Source organism: Melospiza melodia, chromosome 4 (genome assembly GCF_035770615.1).
Source record: "Melospiza melodia melodia isolate bMelMel2 chromosome 4, bMelMel2.pri, whole genome shotgun sequence".
NCBI classification, from domain to species: domain Eukaryota; kingdom Metazoa; phylum Chordata; class Aves; order Passeriformes; family Passerellidae; genus Melospiza; species Melospiza melodia.
Window position 1 is genome coordinate 11,555,896 of NC_086197.1, and position 25,132 is coordinate 11,581,027.

Genomic DNA, 25,132 nt, shown 5'->3' on the forward strand with positions numbered 1-25,132 from the left:
TCTACAGTTCATGGATTAGGAATATACATTACATTATCTAAACTTGGGTGTGGAGAAAGAAAAAAAGAACTAATAAGTTTACTTGCTCTCTACAGTTGCTCATTAAAGCACTCAAACACATCTTACACATCATCTGGACATACAGTTTGTCAGCAGCAATTGGAGACTGATAGACATCTGCTGCAACACAGATTCACCAGCACACAAATCCCCAGCATGGATATTCTGAAAGCTAGGGGAAAACTTCAGAAGATGCTAGAGTGATAAACCAAGAAAATATGCATACTCTCTTTAAGAAGCCAGCTTGAAGTATCCATTCAAATACAATGAAATTTCAGTAAATGTTACCTTTCTTGGACTAAACAGCAGATCAATTATTTTTCACAATAGCCAAGCTTTAGTCACTTCAAGCAAAAAATTTCTACTCCAACCCAACAGTTTGTTTGTTTTTTTTATCCTGCTTATAGACCAGACACTCATCAGCCTCTCAGATCTCTGGAGAGTTGTGGTTTAAGGGAACCCAGGAGGAAAAGACAAATTTGGAAAGCCATATATCCATCTCACTAGAATTGAGACATTATGGTTTTCATTCTTCCCCCACTCCCAAAAATACCAAATTTCCATCATCAGAGCTCTGTGAATAAACGAACATTTTGTGACTGGCCTCAGGAAGAAAGAAACCACAGGCCTGGTAGGGACAGAGAGGAGAGCAGGGCACTGTGTTCTTGGGACCCTGTTTATTTGACTAGATTGCAGACAGTCAACCCAAGAACATGCAGATCATATATTTTTAAGCATTTCATAATGGCTTATTATTAATTCCAGCCAAAACCACCAAGACCAAAATTATCTGAAATTGGTGCTTGTGTCTCCTGACCCCAAAGCCAGCAATGGTTGCATTAAAAAAAAAAAAAAAAAAAAAAAAAAAAAAAAAAAAAAAAAAAAAAAAAAAAAAAGAGTTAAATATCTACAGTCCTCTCAGGCTCTCAGGTTTAATTTTTTTTTTAAATCAATTACAAGGCAGTGCCCTTTAAGAGCCCAGAGAGAAGACAGGTCTCCACAACTAACAAACTGAAATGTGGTTCTGGGTAAATTTTACTTCCAGGAAACCAAAATGTTGCAGTCCTTGAGAGAGGGAGGCTGTAAGCACAGGGCTCTTCTAAAGGAAGGAGCTTTTATTGAACCTGTCACTTGTCATTAAACACTCCATATTTTACCTTAACCTGATATTTTCATTAGAGCATACAGACCTTTTTCATCTCTGAATAAAAGCATTCCCTTCAGCCTTGTGCTGAATATGGGGAAAGGCTCTCTAAAACAGAGCCCACCCAAACAGGACAATTATGTTCTCAAAAGCAGGAAAAGCACTAGGGAAAATCAAGTAACATTAATACCATGATAACTTGCACACTTCAATGTTGACTATCACCTCACACTTCAATTTTATTTTATTTAATAATGCATTTAATAACATTGCTTTTTAGTGTCAAAAAAACTTGCATATAACTACATAGAAAGCAAAGACACCAGTGCAGAATAAACCAAAACATAAGCAAACTGCAAAAAAGTATGTACTGCCCTACAGAGATCTCTAGTTGGAAAATCTGAATGGGAAAAGGTAAAGATATCCATGCTGTTCATATTTTTATATCTATGATCTCTCAACTGCTTAAAACACTTTATAAGTAAAGAGTTGGGTAAGAAATGGTAAGGGAAGCTATACATTCTTAAAGAACTCTGATGTAAAGCAACACCATTTTTTTCTGAGTAAAAGCTGCTTCACTGCTACCACCAAAGCTGTACCATCTCCTTGATGTACCAGAAACTGGTGTTAAATAGTTTTAGCAGAACTTAAAGTTCTTAGCAACTGTAATATCACTTTCTGTTCATTGCTATATAGTACAAACATTTCACATATATTATTGTTTCTTAAAAGAAAAAAAAAAAAGTGGTTTCAGTATACAAATAGAAGCTGAGAGAAAACAAATTTCAGGCTTTTTTTTCAGTGCATTACATATGTGAAAAAGACAGAAAAATGAAAAGGGAAAGAAAAGAACAACTGGGGAGGGAGAGCCAGAAAAGGAAGCCATTCCTTTTAAAATCTTGAACTGCTACATAAAAACAAAGATGAAGGTCTGATGGAATGGTGTCATTCAATAAATATACCTCCCATGTAATTGCAAGGAAAATGTGAAGCACCAGCTGTCTTTTCACACTTGAAATATAGATTTACTCAAATGCAGATTAGGAATCTAACCAAATATTGTAGTAGTTTCAGGAATTTTTAAAGACATTTCACCAATACCAGGAGGACTGTGTTATTCAAACATAGCTGCCACATAACGAGAGCCTTGTGAATTGCCATAGCACTACAGCCACAAAACCCATTAGCAGATGTAGAAATCCCACATTCCCGCCTTTTATAAAGGTCTGCAGTTATGAAATCATTCTCATACACTTGGAACTTAACTATTTCATTGCCCAGTACATGCAGGACTGGAGTTGATGGAGAAAACCACAAAATGGTGCATCTGAGAGCATTCCATGGACACAGGTTTCAGCGGTTCTTTCAAAGTTTTAGCTGAAAACATCCCCCCATCATCCCATAAGGAAAGAATTTATCTTTACTAGGAAACCTTTAGGATGTATTCTGTGTCTTCATTGTAGATGTATTAAGATATGTGGCTGATAAAAAGAACAACAAAGGAAAACAAAGAAAGGCTTGCTCTTTAAAGATTAACAGAGTCAAAGGCTACAAGGTAGGGTGCAGCTTCCATGTTTATTTTCACTCACCAAAAAGAAAGTTATTTTTGTAAATTAAAGAAAACACAGTCAAAATGTCTATTATCTCCACACTTAGCATCATGGTATCTTTGCTATACCCCATGCCACTAGTTTAATATTTTTATAACAGCAATTGAAAACTTACCTTTTGATAAACCTTCTGCAGCTAATCTCAATACACAGCACACTGAGAAATATTTGACTTGCTTTTATACCAGTGACTTTCTTATGCCTGGGCAGATTTGAGGTAACCAGATAACTCTGTGGGGCAGCAGCATGATCATTTCATAAATAAAGCCAACTGACCAGAAAGCACACCAGGAATTCATGAGGTAAACAAGCATGACTACAATAGAAAATGTGGTCCTCCAGTCACCTCACAGTAACTCCAGCTTTCTCTAGGAATACTTACTTGGTTATCTTTCATTTACTGAAGAAAGAACACCAATATAAGGTAAAACCAGCTGGGAAAGCAGACAAAACAGCTAAAGAAAAAGGATGTTAGAAGAGCAGAGAAGAAAGAAATGTCACACCCAATCTCAATATGGAATTGATATAATTACTTCAACGATGCACTTCATAACCAAGTTGACAGTTAAAAGTACATTTTCCTCTTATGAAAATTGAGGAAGATATGAAGGCAATTGAGAGAGGCTGCTTTCTTTGAAATGCTGTAGGATAGATGTGTCTTTTTAAACAATCAGGGACAAAATTGTTAGGTAAAAGCTATGAGAACAGACCAGGAGGTAGAGCAGAGAGCCAGGCAGCTCAGCCTGGCTCCTTATCCCGACTGCATTAATCAATTCCCACGTTACCTGAAGCTGCTGGGAGCTGTCATTAAGGTTATCCTCTCGTCTCCTGGCCTCCTCCAGCATCTGTGCACTCTTCTTTTTCTCCACTTGTTCTTTGTGCTTCAGATTTGCTACTTTCTTGTTTTGATCTTTAACTTGCCTGGAAAAGAGAGGAGCACTCAGAGCATGGTCCAGAGCAGTTTCCATCAGTGAGGAGCTGGGCCAGGGAACAGTGGCACCATCAAGTGCCACCACTTCCTTTGCACAAGGTCACCAAACTCATCCTCAAGCATTACCCTCCATTAATTCAGCCAAAAGAAGAATTCATTTTGCTCATTACTATTAACCTGACCTAGAAAATTCCTGAAACAAAAGCATTTGGTAATTATAATTTGATTAATAAACTATTAATCAAAAGATGCACCTGTGTTCTTCTGACTTTGGGGAAGAAAACTCTTCTCTGTTCACACACACAAACGTACATATAAAACTACAGAAACCTAATAACCCATTTTGCTTTGGGTACCACTGTATCTAATGTGAGGAAAACAGGAAAACTACTGAAACATGACTTGAATATAGAAGAATTAGGCAATCTGTTTCCAGAGGTAAAACAATTTCTTTTCAACCTCAAAATCTACCTGTTTTCTTGATATTTTGAGGAATTTCCTATCCTTTCTTTTTACACAAACAAGACACAACAAGTAAGAACAAACTATTTGAGAAAGTGTGCATCATTTCCTTTTCACTTGCATTTATAGACTATTTTTGATGATCCTGGCAGCTACCACTGCCTGCAGACAGGGTTTGGCCTTTCAGGGCATTAAGACACATGGAGTATTGAATCTAATTACAGACCCTTTAATCTCAGCCTCCTGACCACAGAGAACTTAAGTCTAAACTTTTAGTCCAATCAAAACAAAACAGGCTAGCTTTGCTTCCTCAGCCCTTTTCTCCATAATTATATCTGGAGTTTGGATTTTGGAATAAAAGACAGATTCTTTGGTTGCAAGATTTCCCCAAAACATCATGCAAGTAGTAGAGGCGGCTCTTTAATTTACTGTTTAGAAAACAGAATGATATACCAGCTTCAGATCTGGTATGTTATCCACACAGACAGGGAAGAATGTTTCTTCTGTATTTCAGAAATACTTTTAGAACAGATCACAAACAACCCTTCTTTAATATTTTCCTCAGAACTCCTAACAAAAGTATGATCAAGAACGCATCTCTTTGTGATATATTTATGTTCAAATTACGTGGCATATGACCAGTCAGTGTTTTGAGTTCCTCCAAAAACACTCTGAGCTCTGAGGTTCAACTCTGAGCTCTGCTTTTTTCCCAGGTAAGCCAACTGAGGCTGGGAAAATTGTGAAAACAGCACATTTTCCTTGGTGCTAAAACAAACTCTTAGGGTGAAAAAGTGCTGATGGCCTCTGGAGACCAATAAAAAATGAAAGTTCTTTTCTGATGATGTTAAAAAATTATTGGCATACTTAACTACCCTGTCCAAGAGTTACAGCTGATTTGAGTCAGGATGCTTTTTAAACACCACCAGTGTAATTGTTGAGTTATTCTAACCCAATGCTGCACACTGGCAATGGGCTCATTGCCCAGTTTGAAAGCAGACTTGCTCAGTGATTAAACAACTTATTGGAAATATTATGCTGGCACCAGCTCAGCTTGTACAATACACAGTTCTATCTGTCCAATAAAATAAACACAGAAAGTACAGCTAAGGCGATGCAGAAAATGAAAATATGTCAGCCCAACACATTCAATTCCATATGAGAATTTTTACTCAATTTTAAAATTAAAATTAGAGGAATTAAGTTTTTTTAAAATAAATGTGCAAAGCTAGATTCACATATTGAGAAACTGATCTTTATTATTATAACCAACTAGTTAGATAAGAGACAACAATATTAATAAAGCCCCAACCTTCTTCAAAATAGATTATCTATCTGAAATAGATAATCTCCTACATGGTCCAAAGTGTTCTCAAACAAAATATGTATTTCAAAGAGATGGGCAATTATAAGGACATGTACTATTGACATTAATTTTGGTGTGAACCAAAATCAATGACACTCTAATATATTAGGTAGATGCTTTGAGACAAAAACAAGCTTTATTAAAGTTAAATCTTGAAATTACCTAGTGCCTAGTGCTAATCCAGAGATCAATCTCCATAAAATTTTCTACTAGACCAGGTTGCTCAAAGCTCCATTTAACCCGGCTTTGAATCACGTACAAGACACAACTATCCCTCCATATCTCTGATGTGAAAAAGGAACAAAAGTTGGGCTATAAAGTTCTCAAATGATACAGGCATCTGCGGCAGTAACTAGAATTTCCCCAACTGTTTAATTGTATAAATCTGGGAAGGTTACATGAAACTCCAAATCTATAAACCCAACAAGGCTTGGAGTCATTTGATACATGAATACACATTTAATCTCATCTTAATGCCCGTGGTACCAAATGAAAATTCTCACTTTTACAACACCTCATGCAGATAATCATGCAAAAGGTTCAGCATTTACAAGTCCACAGCCCTTTGACATTTATACCATGAAAGTTCTGTGAAGCTCTGAAGACTTCATACTGTGGTTCTGTAAAGAATGATCTTCCTTCTCTGCCAAATAACTTTCAGTCTTCAAAGCCAGTCAGAGAATCATCTTTTTGTATATGCAAACAATCTTTTAAAATATTTAAATACGTACTAATATTTTTAATATCACCAGACCTCAAAAGTTTGCTTATTAGGTATCACCCCATTCACTGCCCAATAACTCAGTTCTGTTGCTATTTTAAACACTGCAGTACTACTGATGATTTCAATTTCATCTCCACAACACCACTGAACCATGTGCAGAACTGGACCACATACTGAACTGGAACAATAAAATAAAGTTACAGAAAGAACGTGACTTAAGTGAGCACACTGCAACTGGTACATTTTATGAGGAGACAGTCAAGAGGAATTTTTTTCATAATATATGTGCACAAGGAAGCTTATTAGGAAAAAAGAAACACAAAGAAACAAACAAAGCTCTGCAACTCCCTCAGTTTGAGAGCTTAATTTTGTAAGCTTAATGTCATTTTAACTCTTTTGAATGAATTGCACATATGTAGAGCACATATCCTATCAAAGGGACAGCAAAGTTTAAAATAAAATCCTTAATCTCTAAGAGTATTTTGATTAAAACTGCAAAAACTTGCATGAGATTAAAGATAGTAAAAAGAGAATGAGTTTTGTGTAATGATGGCAAGACCTTAGAGGTTTAAGAATGTTTTCTAGAAAGCACCACTGTCGGCATGTACAGCAACAGCAAACAGCAACTTGCTATGTGCATGTGGGCTTTCATCACAAAATAAAAAGCTAATGAACTTCTGAGAGATACAGTGCATTAAATATTACCATAAACACACATTCCTACAGAAATATCTTTGCAAAACAGGAGTACAAAAGAGAGAAAGAATTCTGGTGGTTCTAATTAAAGCTGGAGAGTCAGGTCATGCTCACTGAGATAAAACTTTGAAGAAGATACCAACTGCAACCAGCAGAAACAACAAAAGTAACAAAAGCATAAGTACCTCATCTCAAAAGATGTTTATCCTCAAAGTAACCTCAAATCAAATACTAAAAATATTACAGTCATATATAAAAGAAGAAAAACCTATTGAGAATGTTTATGTTGAATTACAATGAAGAATCCCACTCATTTTGGAAATAACAATTTCTTTAGCACTTTTAACAGCAATTTTAAGATAACTATCTTTTTTGAAAGTCCATCTCCTACAACATCTTGCCCTCAAAAGTTTTGAGGGCATTATTTTGAATTTTTTGAATAATCCATTATTTTGAATTTTTCTCCATTTCACAGTATGCCAAGTACTGTTACAGACTAATGAATTAGATAAAAGGAGGTAGAATCAAATTCAGGCTTCTGATTTAAAAATGCAAATCCCAAAGTCTTTCAACTAAAGACAGGCCAAGATTTTAATAATAAAATATTTTACATCCTTTCATTTTGGGTGCCCAATTTAGTCCATGTGGCTGATGAAAAAATCCCCTAAGATTTCCTAATGTGGACACTGAAACCAACTGTTCATATCAATGGCTTTACTCTTTTTTTAATGAAAGAGTAAAGCTCTCCAGAGAAGTCTTTCCACTTCTCTATGAAATTCTTGCATTTCCAGTGATGAAATATAGCCCAGCACCATGAGGAATAAAGTCAAACAATCACAATAAGCAATAAAAAAATTCAAATTAGAAGATTTTAGATTTTAAAATTATTTGAAAACAGGAAGACAATTATAAACAATAGAAGATCAGTGGAGCATCAGGCATTCCTGAAAAGTGGCAAATCCCTTTGTTACCCATCAGCCATTGGGAAAACCTTTCCTCACTAAGAAGACCACTTGCTACATAGGACATTTCTTAAAGGCTTTTATGAAATTATTTTTTCTGCATTAATGTCAATATTTTTTTCATTTTGACACTGATCTCATTATCTTTTACTGTAATGCACATCAGCATACATACAGCTGCTAATTCTCTCCTCACATGGATTTTCATGCTACACATTAATGTAATGTAAGCTATTATCTGCATCTGGTTATCTTTTCTGACATAATTTCAGATGTTATTCTTGTAAGACATAAGTTCATAAAATGTTAACTGAAAATATGAATAAGTTAATTTGATTTTAATACTATATTTTAACATACTTTTCCTTCACAGTTATGTGGCTAACACACAGCAGTGTTTTTAGAACAATCCAGGTTAAGCAAACATTTAGAATGCTTTTGAACCATCACAAAAGCTTCCCTGCAATACAAAGTGTACACATACATGCTGCATTTCACACAATGGTTAAAACACCAGGAACAAACATGCACATCTTGTGCACTGCTATAGAAACAGCTTGTTTTACTCATCTGACTTAGGCACTCAGAAATATTTCCATGTGTCTGTCAGCCATGTCAGAAGGATTGCTGAGCTCAAGCTTTCATTGCTGCAGCATTACCACCACCCACAGGACACTCCACTGCTGCTGCAGCTGCTAATCCTGATGGGCAGATGAACTTCAGATGCTTTAAAGAACACTTTGCTCATCAACATGACTTATATTGATAAAACAGTCAACATGACTGAAAAAGCCTACACTGAAAACTGGATGCAATGACTTAGTGTGTTATTTAGTTTTGTATTGCCACAGTGCCTTGTGTTATGAAATATTAGGTTCTACAATACATAGTGTAGAATTATTGAATATTTCAAGTTGGCAGGGACCCATAAGGATCATTCAGACCAGCTCCCTGCTTGTTGCATGACTACCTAAACCTAAACCACACCACTGAGAGCACTGTCAGACACTGCTTGAACTCTGTCTTAGAGCTGTGATCACTTCTCTGCTCCCTCATGGTGAGGAGTCTGCTCCTCATGTCCAGCCTGAACTTCCTCTGATGCAACTTCATTCCTTTTCCTTGTGTCCCATCACTGGTCCCAGAGACAGATCAGCACCTTCCATTGCCCTCCTTGAGGGTGGTACTATCATTGCCTAAGATCTCCAAACACTTTTGTAGTCCTAAATGTCCAAATTACAATATTTACCCCAAAAACTTCCTTTGACACTTTTTTGTTTTTAAGGTCTGCCCCTACAAAATATTTTAGCTGGCCATATCCTTAACCATAACTTCTGAATTTAAAAGATCACGAATACAGTGATATATAGGTGAGTTGTTTGGCTTTTCTTGCTTTGTTTTGTGGGGGGCTTTTTGTAGTTTTGGTACACAAAGAAAAATATTTACATTGTGGGGCATGCAGCAGAAGGAAACCAAGGAAAAACTCTTCCCAAAAATATTTTGAAAATAAGGAAAAAAACCTGTTTTAAAAGTTTTGATTTGGCTTTTAGTTGCTCAAACTTTACCTTAGTTAGGGTTAGTCACCAAATCATGAAGAATAATAGCAGTGTTTGGAAAGCCTAATTGCTTAACCTCACAAAAAAGCCAAGTGATAAAGGGAAGATAAATCAGCAATGAAGGAAACAGGACTGACCACACCACACAGCCCCACCACCACAATTGGGTGTGTGACTGACAGCTGCCAAGGGCTGAACAAAGTTCTTCAACTTACACATTCAAAAAATTAGGATTAGGGGAGTTACTGCTGAAGATCTATGTGGAATTTTGTATTGCTGGGTTGGGTTTTTTAAGTGTTATCTGGGCCTTCTCCTGGGCTTTGGCTGTACACAGCAGTTCCAGCTTCTCAACTAGTTTGTCACTGCCCTTCAATGTTATAACAAGATCAAAAATGGTGCATTAAATTACTACCTAAAAGAAACAATAATTTCACTATGCTTCAGAAACTTGGTTTAATATTACCACTTCTGTTGGTCATTGCATCCAAGCTAAAAGACCAATCACCACACTTAAACTGTTCCTGTTCAACTGCACAGCACTCAGCCACCTCTCCTGCCTGTGAACTTCTCCCAAAACCTCTCATCATTTTGTTACACTGCTCCTTGCTGTTCTGCACCACTTCTATGACAAGGTAAGGAGTGCCAATGAAAATATTAGCAGATCCTGAAAATGTGACTGGGCTGCTGCATGTGAGTCAAATTGTCCCATGGTGGCTTTAAGAGATGAGGGGTGCACTTCATTTCCTGAGGCTAGGAAACTTTGATTTCTAAAAACAAAGTGTGTGTTCAGGTCAGCACTGGAGGAGGAGGCAAGGGGTGGAGGCTGTGGGAAACTCACTTGCCCCAGATTTTAGGGACAGGAGCTCAACAGTGTCTGAATCAAGAGGTGTTAAAGTCAAGCCTTCAAGCAGATCTCAACTTTACACTGACCACTGACTTTCTTGAGTGATAAGAATTATTTACACAATATAATGCACATTTCCTGATGCAGTCAGCACATCTCTCCCTGTAGCTGAAACAACACAAAGATTTTCTTCTAGAAACAGGTGATGGGAAGATAGGGGAGCACACGCCATATGAATCTAGAAACTCAATATAATAAAAAAATGTTAGCCCAACCCTCCTATAATTTAGAAACACCTTGGAAAAGAAATCTATCACCTGACTCATTAGCAACAGATGAGGGTTACCAAGTAATAAGGTGGCATAAGTTTGTATTAATGCTAGATGGAATATTTCATGAGGGAATTAAAAAAAACAAAATCAGAATTAACCAGGGTGCTCTCCAGTCACAAGACAGAAGCCCAGCTACATACAATGGCAAAGTCAAATGCTGCTCTCTAAGTATTCTCAAAAAAAAAGTAAGAAAAGAAAAATTGTTCCAACCAACTGGCTGAAATTGATGGATTATCAGCAGAGATTAAACAAAGTGTCTTTGTTTTAGTGCAACAAGTCCATATCACATCAAGCAAACCAAAGGTTTGCTTTTAGACAGGGCCAAATACAATAAGACACTAAATATTTCTGGTAAACATCTATAGCAACTCATGTTTTCATTAATCTCTAATTACAGCTTTGTACCTATTTGTCCAGCCAATGTGCAGCTAAAAAAAAAAAGACTAATAAATGAATATACAACTAATAAATGAATATACAGCTTCCCAACTACTTAAATTCTCAGCACCTATTTCCTGGAAGCAAATTCTGTGATGAAAATAATGAATACATTACCATAATTTCATAACTGGTTTAAAATTTTAACTCAAACTTCAGAGATTAAATAGCAAATTAATCATACATTTGATAACTATTTTTGTAAGCTGACAGCAATTGAACTAAAAAAGAAACCTTAATTGTAAAATCTTGCAACTTTTAGTTTTGAGTGTTGCTAGGAAATTAAAAACACAAACTTCAGGTGTATTCTGAAATAAACCTGTAACATAGTGGTATGGGTGTTCCTTTGTTAAGAAAAATACTAATACTTTAAGGACCTTAATAAAAGCATTCAGTCAATCAAAAATAAGTTTGTTCTGTTGTATTTTTTTCCTGCTTTTGTTAATTGAGCAAACAGATGCAAAGCCAAAAATGACATTTATAAAATGGCTGATTAGGCTTTGGTGTGGATTCCTTTGCCCTGCAACATGCTGCTGGGTTAGTTGAATTTGGCCCTAACAGTGTGGGAAGAAGTCCCACAGGTGCTGTTCTCTTCACCTTCAGCTCACAAACCAACTGCCCTGTGAACAGATCACACACAGTGTGCTCAGATCACACACTCTGCTCAAGAGACCTGCCCCACTTGGCTGAAAAAAGTGTTGAACGGCATTTTATTGAAGGTTCAGAGGGTATTTTGTGATCTAAGATAACACGTCTTTTTTAACTGCAATCCCACCAGCCAGAAGACAAAACAAAACCCCATGCAGCAGTTGTTTTATTTCAGATGGGCAAATATTTTCTAATTCCTTCTAAAATAACACCCAATACAAACAACAATTAAAACCAAAAATCAAACATAATTAGCCATTGCAACCAAACAAAAAATTATTGTAAGGAGAAGGAAATTTTAAAACTAGGCATTTAAAAACCATGCTAGGTAGCTTAAACATCTATATGTATGTAAACAAGCTATGAAGAGAGAAAAGTCCTTTCCAAAAATTTGCAGGAATTTGGGATAACAGTTGAACATTATTATTCTGTCCTCTTGATAGGTGTGTGTTAAAAAGCAAGATATGTCTTACACATTTAAGCAGTATACCTACTAAAGTTTTGATAATTAATTTCATTTAACGCTTTCTCCTGGTTTTTTTTTTTTCATACATGATGTCCTTAAAGTAAATGATGAAAAAAAAATTGAGCAAGAGGAGCAAGTGCTAAAAGAAATGACAATTTACACTGATTTGAGGTATCAATACTTTAAAATATGCTGATATCCTAAATACTGAAAATGTGTTTGCTCTCATGTATTTTACATATATTGCTAGGAGTAAGTAATTTAAAAACCCATTTCTAAGCTATTTATTACTAATTGAAATTGCTAACATATTCTGATTGATTTGTGAAAGTGAAAAATCACACACTGAAAAGTGAAACGAATGTATCTAGTAGCTGATTTTAAGTTAACAACATTTAAAAATTTGGGACAATAACGTAAGAAATCAGGGGCATCCCACAAAACCAAGAATGCTACCACCTGAAAACCAGGAATACACTTGTTTTATTAAAACTCTGCAGACTCAAGGAACTAAATGGAAAATACAATGCAGACAATTACAGAATAGGATAAGCTTAAGGAAAGATCCAGGGATGAACACAATAGTGGTGCTCCCAAAGGAATGCATTTTCAAAGGTACAGCATCCCCACTATAATAAGAGTTCTATCCTTACAGATATTTATGGGGTAAAGTTGCATTATGTCACCTCTCTTTTAGTTCCCAGGAGAGGAGGAACTGGAAGGAAAGCAGCCTCACTTTTCTGCTGGGTTGGCACCCTTTCCTTTCTTTGTCAAGGCTGGCCCTGAGCACTCCAGCTTGGCAATTGCCACTTGCTGGCAGCTGTAATTTCTAGGCTGAAATGAGGCTTTTGTGCATTTACAGAGAGCATTCTGCAACTCAGGTTCGTAATTCCTGATCACTTCTGGTTTTGCATAAAAAGAAATATGTAAAAAAAAGAGATTTACCTGTAAAGTTCATTCCAAAGTGCTTGGAGGAAGAAAGCTGGAACTGAATCATTCCAACCCCACGGCCACCCCAAAACTATCAACATGCTTGATCCCAATTTCTATCAAATCTGTTCAGTGTTGTAAACAGATACATAGGAATGCTCCATGTAAAAGCACTTTACATTGGGAGGAGTGTGCTGGGTCACTAAAGGGAGAGGAGGCACCTTACCCCTTGGAGATGGGAGTTAATTACTCAGCCATGAACAGAAAGTGACAACTGGAAATATTTTGTTCTCCAAGGAAGTGACAAAACCCCATTTCTCTTAATTAAGAAGAGTGGCCTATCTGCTGGATAAGCAGGAAATTAAGTAAGTTACTGAGAGCTTGATTAAATCTGTCTGAATTGCCTGGGGTACCTCAAGAAGACTATCTAGAAAAGCTGACATATTCCAGTATGAAAGAGCCCTCTATTGTTTGCAGATGAAGAACACATTATGCAGAAGGAGGGAATGCTTGAATACACCACCCTGCAAGAACAATGAAATGGAAGAGAGCCACAGAAAAGAAAGGGAAAAGGGGGAAAAAGAGCTTTCTAATTTAATTTTAGTCTAAGAATGTTAAGCATGTTTTTATCTTGCAGTATCTCTAATAGCCTACTTGGGATTTCATGGACAAGAAATTTTGTTTTCATTTTTCAGTAAAGTGATTAGGAATGATTTCCAATTAACTGACTGATAGCAACAGAAATATTCACAGAATCTATAAGCTGTATGACTGTAATAAATATCTCTGCTTATCTAACATAATTTTCATGCAAAAGATGAGGAATTATTTGCAGAGATGATGCATAGGCCTGTCAGGGAAGCTGGTTTCACAGGAATGAGGATGGAAAACATGAGCTCAGCGAGCAGTGAAGTAATGCTGTCAATTGATAAGTGAGGCAGTGAAAGGCACATCTGAAACACCAGGGCTCAAAGGCTCCCATCTGAGGCACACCTTGTGTGCAGGTCAGCAGTGCAACCTGAACTCCACAAGCAACACGAGAACAAAAGGTTCCACTTCAGGCACTGGCACAGACTCAACATGCAACCAGTGACTTCCCAGGCAGCTGAGAATCTCACAGCAGAAAAATGCTGCCTCAACACACTGTGGCACTCACACTCTCTGAACAGAGAGAGACATAATTCTCTCTCCCAGGATTTTTCCTAGAGAATCACAGAGAGAAGACAGAACAATTCTTATCTCTACTCGCTACTCCTGTTGTTTTTACACATGTGAGATATGTTTGGAAGATTGTTTACCGGAAGGGATTTAGTAATTAGATTCTACTGAGATTGTTATGATTCCTCAGCCAATTAAGTCAAAACTGTGTCCTAACTATCTCAAACAGTCACAAGTTTTTCTTCAATATTCTTTAGTCTCTTTGTATAGTATAGTTTAATATCTCTTAAATATAATATTACTAGTATATGGTATAGTTTTAATAAAACAATTGTTCAACCTTCTAAAACAGAGTAGGTAAAGATTCCACTTCCAACAGAGGAGGAAAGCTCTGATAATCACTATATCTAAAGCAAATTTGAAAGGCTATGCCAACAACTTCTTTTAAGGAAAACCACAGTTCTATTTTGAGACCTACACTGCCTTCATTTTCTTCCTTCCCCACTTTCATCCCTAAGAAGCCATATTTCTTCTCTCTCAAAAGGATCAGATAACTCTTTAAAAAAGAGTACTTCTTAGTGTAAAGAATTCCAAAGCCATTTTTGCTCTAAGCACAACTACAGGAAACATATATTGAATAGAAAACAACTACTACAGATTGCTGTCTTTTGGAGACAGCCAAGGAAATATAAATGTAAACTTCTTTGAAGATAACATTTCTGTCTCTGCTGAGCTAAAACCACTGCTAACTCAACACACTTCAAATTTTCATCATTTCCTGACATGGTTAATGACCAACATTATGGCAGAGTGAAGACCTGGAGTCTCCTGAAGGTATAAAACTGAAGAGCCAGCCACACTTGCAGTAAAATTTCTCCTGAGTGCCCTGGCATGCTGTCAGTGCTCAGATCCATGGCTACCTGGAGGTCCAGCAGTGTGCAAAGGCATTTCCAGCACAGTGAAAAGCCCACAGGTACCACAGACTACATGCCTGCCACTAAGTACTCTGCAGTTTTGGTTTGGCTTTTAAAACTAATTATTGAATAGCACCCTGAGTTTCCTGCACTCTGAACATTTTATACAGTATTATCTTCTATTTTCTTACAGAAGGATGGCATTTTAAATATTTCTTCAGTGGTTAGACATGCTCTGTTTAATATACATTTAGGACTCTGGAAGAAGGATTGAAATAATCCTCTCAGATTTAGTATTTTGTTTTTACTTTGATTTTATAAGGCTACACTTGAGTTGCTACACTGACATTTAATTTTACATGGATACACTCTCAGCAGACTTTTACCTGGATTCATGCCACCAGCCTGTACTCATCTAATCACCAAGCCACCTTGCTTGGGGAAATAAGGTTTACAGAATTTCATTATTACTTCCTAGAGCATCAAATTCTCTTTGGTACAGCAAAATAATCTGGAAAAATTTATTCTAAGAAGTGGATTACTTGCTTTAAAACAATGGCAGACAGTACAATCAATTATGTGATCTAAACTAGCAGAAAATCTGACAGTAGAAAGCACTTTCTGTGGGATATCTCCTGTCCAGTTAAGCTGTTTGTTACCTAGTTTGAGGCTGGAAATCTTATTTCTGCATTATCAATATTGCTCATTCTTCCCCCAAAAAACCTGCAGTTGCTCGTTACAGCACCTGATTGTCTTTTTATCTTTATCTGTCTCAACTTTTGTGACACATATTCAAAAGAACAGCTTAGAAAAACTGGAGCATATGAATTTATGGTATTTTTTCTATTTTTTTTCACTGCTGCAGGTAATGACATCAGTATAGTGTTATTTGGTTTATTACTCTTGAACTCAGCCAGCATTGGGGAGTTCTTTATGGGAAGCTGTCATCAGCAGAGATGCTTAGCAAAAGAAATCCTTACAGAAAACTGCTCTAATCCTCGTGCTTTCCAAGGCAATTTTATTTACTATGAATCAGCATGACATCCACTCCAGATCCTTAAGACTTCTGAGCAGCAAATACAGGTCACAACAGCAACAGTGATGTGGGTAACATGGTTCTATTCTGATTCACTGAGTTTGTCAACAGGAGAGAGATGATGAAAGTTTCATGGATAGATCAGAAAATTCAGAGGTACTGATTAATGTAAGTAAAGCTGTTCTAGATGAGAACAGAAATATTCAGAGAATTTCTTCCTGTTAGGATACAGACATACCTAACACACTTTTCCCATACTGAGTTCTTTTCCAGGAGACACATTTGCTCTGATGTCTGAAAAAAATTGCTTTACAGCATTCAGAGAAAAATAAAGTTATGCCTCCTATAGTAGCTTCCAAGGTAGAATGTTACTTCACAGAACAGTTATTTCTTAATATGTTGCAGTCAATGGTAATTAGCAAACTCTGAAATGCTTAGGAAAGAAACTAATACTTCAACCACTGTAATTTTCCTGTTTGGCCTGAGGAGAATCTTTTTATTTTCTTTTTGGCCAGCAGAGATTTTGTAGTTCCAAGAGCAGTCATTCCATCTACTTCCTTACACTCTTGATTTATTTTAACAAACAAATGAAAAACTCAGCGACTAGCCACAATAATTTAAAAAATGGAAAAAAAGTAATCCAAAATAATCAATAAACCAACTAAGAAACTGTGAGGACAGAATGGGCAATCTCTTTAACATCTTAGAAAACTCCTCCAAGTTCCTCATCCTAACACTTGGTCACCTCAAATCACAGCCATATCTTCTCTGGCCAAATTTTACAGTATGCTCTAAATGTGAGAAATAAAAGTTATGGTTACATTGCTTGTGAAAAGAGAAATCACTCCAGGTCTTAGAAAGACCACAACCAAACAGCACCCTAAAATTGTTTCCCCTCTTATCATTAATTCCAGCATAGGCACAGGTATTGAAAAAACCTATAGCCATATGGATTGAAGTCAAAGCAGCTTTGACAGCTGAATTCCATAGCATCTAGGACTCCATCAGCTAACGCACACCAAGCAAACAAGTATTTGCTGGTGGTAGCAGGCAAATAGAGCCTGGCCCACAGAGCCCTGCTCCTGCAGCAAAAGGCAGAGTGGATATTTCAGAGGAGAACGTTCACAGGGCAGGAAAAGCTTCCTGGCAGTTACATTTTTTGGGACATGAAGGGGTCATTCCAGGCCAGACCTCCTCTCCCCAGTAATTACAAATATGCCAGTATGACACACTGAGCATGGAAGGTATTGATGGATGACAACAACGTGATTAACTTCCAATCTTTTTCCAGTTTGTGGGAGGAAGAAAAACACTCACCCGAGGCCACAAGTGCAGGGCCTGTGCCAAACCAAGGTCACTGCATTGACACAATTTAAAGGCGTCAGCAGCATCACAGCTCTGAGGGATTCCAGCCACCACCACATTTTTCAGTGCTAACCATGAACAGCAAAGTTGGATGTTGGTCCATGATAACTCAGAATTTTAGTCATTAAGTAGTGGCTTTCTGGGCAAAGACACTGCCTGGAACAATTATGATCATTCCTTCTTCAGCAGTCACAGATGGTTTCTAACAACAGAATTTATCAGCAAAGACTAAAATCCAACATGGCTGCAAAGCTTTCACAGGGAAATGAGAGTCATTAGGTAATGTACTCTTACTTGTGTTATTTAGGCCACAGATGTTTGCTCCGAGCTACTCTACTGAAATCCCAAAATCTAAGGTTAGCAACAGCTTTTAAAATATAAAAACAGAAAAATAAGCCGTGGCTGAAAGACTCCAAATTAAACATATTGTTTCTTAGTAGGCTTATCGCTGTGTTTTCAACAAATTCATCCTCCTGCTAATTCACTTCTCTTTAACCCACAGCCCTTGGTTCTTTCTGACAGCACAGCACATTCAAGCTGCACCAAAACTGTTTCTGCAACATCCCTGTAAGGTTTCAGGCACAGAGGCAATGATAAAGATCCAGCAGTTAAAGTTTGTACCACCAGTATTTCAAAGGAACCACTTCTGCACTCCACAGCATGTGTATGTATTGTGGAACATGGCTAATGGCCAATCTCTTCTCTTAAAGTAACAGATAAAACCAGAAATATTTAAACTGTCTTGCTTCAGCTTCCTGTTCCTGAAGTTTTTTCCCTTTAAAACTTCCATTGGTTAGTCGTCCCTCTTCTTCCCAGTGCACAACAGCATTGATTTACAATGGTTTGATACAAATTCTTTCCTTCTAAACATGCACCCTATTCAACCCATCCTCCTACACAGACTTAACCAAATCTCCCATCTTTTATTTTGCAATCATGTAATTTGATGTGCAATCTTCCGTAAGATCTCAATTTTAGCTGAATAGACAGTCTCATAAACACCCTTTTAAAAGCAGATACTGACCTTGAGGTGAGGCTGAAGGAAGCAGCAAATCCAGGAGGAGATGCGAAAGAGAAAGAGTTAGAGTTTGTGAAAACAGAGTCCAGAGATAAAGCAGTTCAAGAATAAAGGACAAAACAAGCAGATATAAATCAGGTAATGACACACAGACACACAATCATTCACAAACACAGAGCTGCATGTTTTATAGACATCTAATAAAAAAAAAATAACCAAACAAAAAACCAAGAAAAAGAAATAAGAGGAAAAAAGGACCTTTAGATTAGATTACACCATTTCAATTAGAGGCAACTTGCTGTAGAGAAAATAGTCTCCAATATGTAACAGTTCTTGGAAAAAGAAAATAAGCCATTTTATAAGAAAACTCTGGATTTATATCACATCATTATCAAGTGCCCTTCTTCCAGAATTCTAACAAATATTTTGAAAATACAGTTTGACTATCTGAGATGAAACTTAATGTTTCCTTTATGACATCTTCTAAGGGCTTATTTTCTCTCCATGAGCAAGACATGCAATTTTTTCACTTTTCCTGCAGATGATGTCAACTTGTATAAAGGGACTAAATAGAAAGGAAAAAAAACCCCAACCACTGAGTAAAATCCTTGAGACCTGAAGATTTGTCAAAGCTAAAAGCTCATCTTTCTTAATTTTGACAGTGAAGTCACCCCTTCCAAAGACAAACAAAAAAAGCAGCTGCCTCTTCTTCCTGCCATAGAATTCTCCTGTATAAGGTGCAATCTAAGAACAATAATGACCAAACAGGTATTTTTTTGACAGTTCTCTCCAACATTGCTCAACAGCAGAACGACCAAGACAAAATGCTGGAGTCCCCTTTGTAATATGAGGTCCCATAGGTTCATTATTGCTTTTTGTTTTTTTTTTTTCAAATGTCTCCAGTATCTTTCATAGGCATCTGCTGTCAATTTCACTGATAACAGCAAGGTAAGTCCAAGGTATCATAAATATAGATATTTTCAAACTGATTTTAAATTTGATGATTTTCAGTCAATAGAAAAGAGGCAAAGGAAATGTGCTTCTGTCCAAAGTAGCAATTGGCTTTGACAACATTCGCTGTACTTCTCCCATGGCAAAATTTCACTCTAAAAAGGCAGGATATGGGCTGGATAAAATATTTCTATATTTTCCATTTTTTATATTTTTTGCTAACTGCTATATTCTTTACTACTCTTGGTATATGGAGGCACATAAATAAAATTTGAAGTCCTTATTTATGACATAAATTTTACAATCAATTGTGCTGGGTATTGAATTTGTACAAGCAGCTGTTATTGGTCTGTAACAGATTAACTAATGCAAAATTACTTTTCTTTGGCTTCTCAACCAACATTCTTCAAATCAAGCTCTTCAAGGACAGCTGTTGTAAAGACTGTATTATCTGGGGATTTGGGGAAAGATGAGACTTGTAAAGTGCCAAACACCACATCTCAGTCTTTGATCTTGAAGTAACTTACAAAGTTCCAAAAGCCTTGGTTAATTCATACTGAAAAACATGTAAGTAACAATTCTGACTGATATCCAAGACTACAAACAAATTTAACAAAAGGGAACAAAAATTTGAAAATAAACAGTTGGTTAAATATGGGAATAAATACAGTAAAGGTGAAAAATTTAAGATTCTCATTTTGTGTTTCAGGGATCCTTTGGTTGTGTTGTAATTATGTGATATTGTTTCTTCAGTTTAACAGTGAAAAGCATACAGGCTACAACTCAGAAGAGTCCAGTGGAATTTAAATGAACCACACAGTTCTTCCAACTGCTATTAAAGGTAGCATCTTTTGCTGGCACAGGATGAAGGCAAACCAACATGTACAACACTATGCTGAGGTCACTTGCAATTTTCTGTGTGCTACAGAAGTATTATTTAACCAGCTGCATGGGTTTTAAACAGAGAATAATAATTATTGCTACATCTCCCTTTTGTTATGGAATAATTCTTTCTCCCAAAGAAAAATACATTTTCTGTAATTGCTAGCCCCTTTTCCAAGTTTTTGTTACGGAGGCAGAAAGTATTTTTTAGAAGTGTGGGTTTTTAGAATAATCAATGTTTAGCTGAATGAAAATAAGGACTATGTATGAAAGCACATTAAAATTAGAGAAAATCTATAAGTGTGCTGTCACTCAAACTAAAACCGAGGCAGACACCTCAATCTGCCAGCTGTTGGGAAGCCAATGGAGATGTGCCATGGACTGGAGCTGAAGCCTCAGTGCATGGGCTCTATCAGTGAAATTGAACAGAGGAGCACAGCAAGCATCTGCCCCAGGCAGCAGCCCCAAGCAAGCAGGACCAGATACACACCGAGACAGACTCATTACAGAGCAGAACCACAAGTTTCAGTTTGCACTCCTTCCCTTCAAGCAAGAACACACACTTGCAGCATTCCTTACAAGATCCAGCAGCAGCGCTCCTGCCCAGCCCCATTTACTGTGTGCTCCGGTGCAACAGTCACACAGGGAGACAAGACAATTGTAATGCCAGCTGGCAGCCCCAGAGAAACCCCCCACTTTCTTTTAAAATACCATCCTGGTAATTGTAAAGGTAGAGCTGACTTTAATCTGATCACTGGGTGCAAATCCAAAAAAATGAGATGTGAATGCTCAACCATTTTAATTAAGAAATCTCTATTTTAAAAGCTGTTGGTTATTCCAGCTACAATTTTTTCCACATGCTTGTGTATTATAGGGAGTGGGATGAGCCTGCAACATTTGTCTCAGATGTACTTAGGATGTAGTTTATGTAATGATTTTCAGTCAACCTTTGAATTCCCCTTGTTTGACAGTGAGTGATTGTGTATATTTATTACCCTGTCATCCCTTCAAAGCAGTCTGACAGGGAACAATAGGCATTTGATCTTCCTTGTGTCTGTCAAAGCAGAGAGGCTATTTATTTACCCCTTTTGACAGATTTTCTTGATAAAAGAATGATGGCTGGTCTTTTTCTTAGGTTGGTATTTAGAGGGATGGGGAAGAGATGGAGAGGCACAGACAGAAGGTTTGTGTGCATGGATCTAAGAGCACAAACCCAGACACAGATGGCCACAATGGAGCACTAAAATTACGATTTCACTGAATTACTGACAATTACTGCATATTCCTTTTGCTCTTTCAGTACTCCAAGACTTAGGATCTGACACTTTTAGTTCTACTATATTAGTTGTATAAAAGACAGTTTTGGTGGTTTGTTTTTTTTTTTTTTTTTTTGACTCCTTCCACACCAGGTTGTGAGTATAGATACTCCCATATTGCTCAAATATATTGACTGAAACAAAGCTACAAAACAGCTTTGGAAGAGATGTAGTAAAGGCAGGTGACAATGAAACTGATATGCACATTTGGCTCATTATTTCCATGATGCTCTTCCTCCTCACATTTATAATTATTTTAATTATATCACAGCTCTTACAGTCTAACGATCTAGCAGCTGGATTAGGAGATACCTGCTAAATAAAATCCATTATTGCTACAATATAAGGCAGATGACAACTCCTATACTCATTACAGATAACAGGCATGAGAGGGAGTGCTTGAAAACCATCTTGATTTAATGATACAGGAAGGGGGAAAGAATGGGAAATAAAGGACAGCTAAACAAAGAAGAAATTGAAGAAGGATATCCCATTATAAGAAAAAGGTGAGGATGGATTGAGGAGTCACCGTAAAATCACTGTGATGGGGTTTTTATCTGCTGCTCTCTACAGATGGATTTGCAATTACTGGCAGTGTCCCTGTGCCTTTCTTTTCCTTGCTTAGATGTAGGTTTCAAAAGTGATTAGTGAGTCTGGTAACAAAGCTTGACTTCCAGAGGGCAGACACTTTCTAAAAACCAGCCTACTTTCAAATGCTTTAAGTTAAATACCTGTAAGCAAATGTGCCTGCATCTTTTATTCTTATCTGTTTAAAGAAGTTATGCTGATATGAAATGTTTTGTGTTTTCCTCCTCTGAAACGTGATACAGGACTTCAGGGGTAATGTTGATCATGTATGAAGATAAAGCAAGACTGAGAAGAAAGAAATTACTTCTTCCTTTCCTAGCTGGGAGATTATGAAAATCTTAATATTCAACAGATCTGTGTGCTCAGAGGTGGAGCGGGACTAACTATGGGCCTGACCACTTCTTTCCATTACAAAACCCAGTTCTCAGTTGCTTGCCAAATATGAAAAAGTTGTGCTGCTATTTCCCATGACAGGTTCAACCTAACCAGGGATTTTTGTGGAAAATTTCAGCTGTGTCCTTCACAAAAGGCAGCATTTTTATAGAAAAAAATTGTTCATATATGGTAAAGCGTGTATCATTTCACATAAAATGTGAATTAAAATTATAAGGCAATCTCAGAATATCCTAAGTTTTGAATGATTTACCTTAGAATTTTAATGTTCACTTAAGCTACAGATTTTTGAGAGAAGTAGATGAAAAACACAACAACAGATTCTGCCTTGTAATAATACCATGCAAGTGTAAGATAAATACATTTGATTTTATGTTTTATGGCAACAAAATAGATTGAAGCATTTTAAAATAATATTTAATTGTTTCAGGTTTTCTAATGCCTGAATCAGAGTTCAATTTATTTTTGGAGGGCTATAATCAGTTAAGACACATAAAGAATTATAGCCTCACCATCTCTCAAGGTTAACTTTAATGGTGATGATTATGACTTTATAAACACCTTTCTTTAATTTTACACCGTATCTCTTACTTTAAATTATTTATATGCCTTGATGTGGTTCTTGCTTAGGAATGCTATAAAAAACTATTTAAAAATTCACAGAAACAACAAACCTGAAAACCAAAGACAATTATTCCAAGGTATGAGTAGCAGTTTGAAAAGAAGTATTTCAGCTTCAAACTGTTGACTTAAGCTTAGGGCATAATTTACTAGTAGTTTCCTTTACACTATTCTAGGAAACTGTAAAGTTGATGGAAAATACAGCTAATTTCTCTCTCCATCCATCCTTCATAGAACACTACACAAACATATCTGTCTTAAAGACAGACAAAATAAGATATTCTGCATTCTACTGTCCACATTTTTCAGCACTCCTTTGAGATCCCCCTATGTTTTTTACTCTTTTATTTACTGTTGGGAAGAAATAGTTAAGATGAGGACTATACCTTTTGGCTGCTACAAATCAAAAGTTGGAAGGTTTCTTCTTCAAAAGGGCATCCTTAAATTCTTTTCAGGAAAACTCTCCAAATTCTCTTTCTTAAAATAGCCACTAATTCCAGCTGTCCTTAGCAGGACTGCTGGTATTCCACAGCTGAGTGCTGTCTTCCTTTGCTCCCAAAGCAAAATCTCCTTCAGGAATAAAAACAAGCCCTGTGTCCTTGCAAGAACTACCTATCTTATCTAGTGAGTGTGCCAAATGAAAATCAATTTTAAGCCTACAACTGGAACTAGCACTTCCATATATATTCACTCAGTGCTCTCTTCTGAAGAAACATATACAGATATACTTCTTGCCACCTTTCAAGGACAAATTTCTCATTTGCACAATATGTGCACACCAATAGAGATGTGTTACTGTATAGGCTGTGTATAAATTATTCTCTGTATGAATTATCATCACAATAAAACTCAATAATAAGTCAATACTTGCATAAACCCAGGACACAGGGAATATTTCTCTGTCTGCTCTGAGGTGCCCTGATCCCCAGGGCAGCACTGACTCTGACCCTCATTCATGGAGAAAGTTTCCTAGACTTCAAGATAGACTGGAATCCACAAAAGTGTGAAATAGATTATAGAGAGTAGTGTAGGTGATCACTTGGTGAGAAATTTAGGTTTTGGGATTTTTAGTATGTTGTGGATGGAAGCAAGGTGGAGGGCACAGGGTTTTGTCCTGGGTTTCCTCTTCATCCTTCTTCTTCAGTTTGGTTGGCATTTTGTAATTGGGCAGAGATTCTGCATTGTGTGCTCTTTGGGACCAGTTGTTGGGTTAAAAGGGAAAATAATCTCAGTGTCAGTTCTTCATTGGATAGTTTAGTCTTAAAAGACCTTGTAACAAGAGATTGTTGGCCATTTTGTGCCTTGCTGCTGAACTCACAGACTGTTTTACTGATAAGAAATAATCAACACCTGAGTCTGAACATGAATTACTGTCTCAAGTGCCTTCAACCCAGACCCAGAGAAACCGATAAATACTGACCTCTATCAATGACACATTTTAGAATACTTGAAGAACACTGACTTTTAGCTGGTTCAGGCAGGTAAGTAGGTAGCAGAGATTAGAACCAAAGGCAAAACACAGCAAGAAAAACAATTAAAAAGCAACAGCTTCTGTCAGGTTTAGATCAGAGAGAACAGCAGCAAACTTCCTTTGGACTGCGGTCACGAGCAGCGCTTGCACTCGACATAAGCAGGTGCTGTTTGACCTAGGGAAAGAAGCAGCATTGCAGCAGCCCCAAACAGCAGCAGCAGAGGCCACATTGCAGCCCAGAGGAGGAAACAGAAGC

At 37.0% G+C, this 25,132-nt stretch overlaps 1 protein-coding gene across 10 annotated transcripts in view; it reads right to left on the bottom strand.

Moving 5' to 3' along the window:
- Window positions 1-25,132, bottom strand: part of ERC1 (ELKS/RAB6-interacting/CAST family member 1) — a 271,131-nt gene that overhangs the window by 127,733 nt on the left and 118,266 nt on the right. For all 10 annotated transcript variants that reach the window (XM_063153879.1, XM_063153874.1, XM_063153880.1 and 7 more), the window contains one exon: window positions 3,600-3,735. In XM_063153879.1, the coding sequence (XP_063009949.1) occupies window positions 3,600-3,735 (136 nt within the window). The remainder of the gene's footprint in view (window positions 1-3,599; window positions 3,736-25,132) is intronic.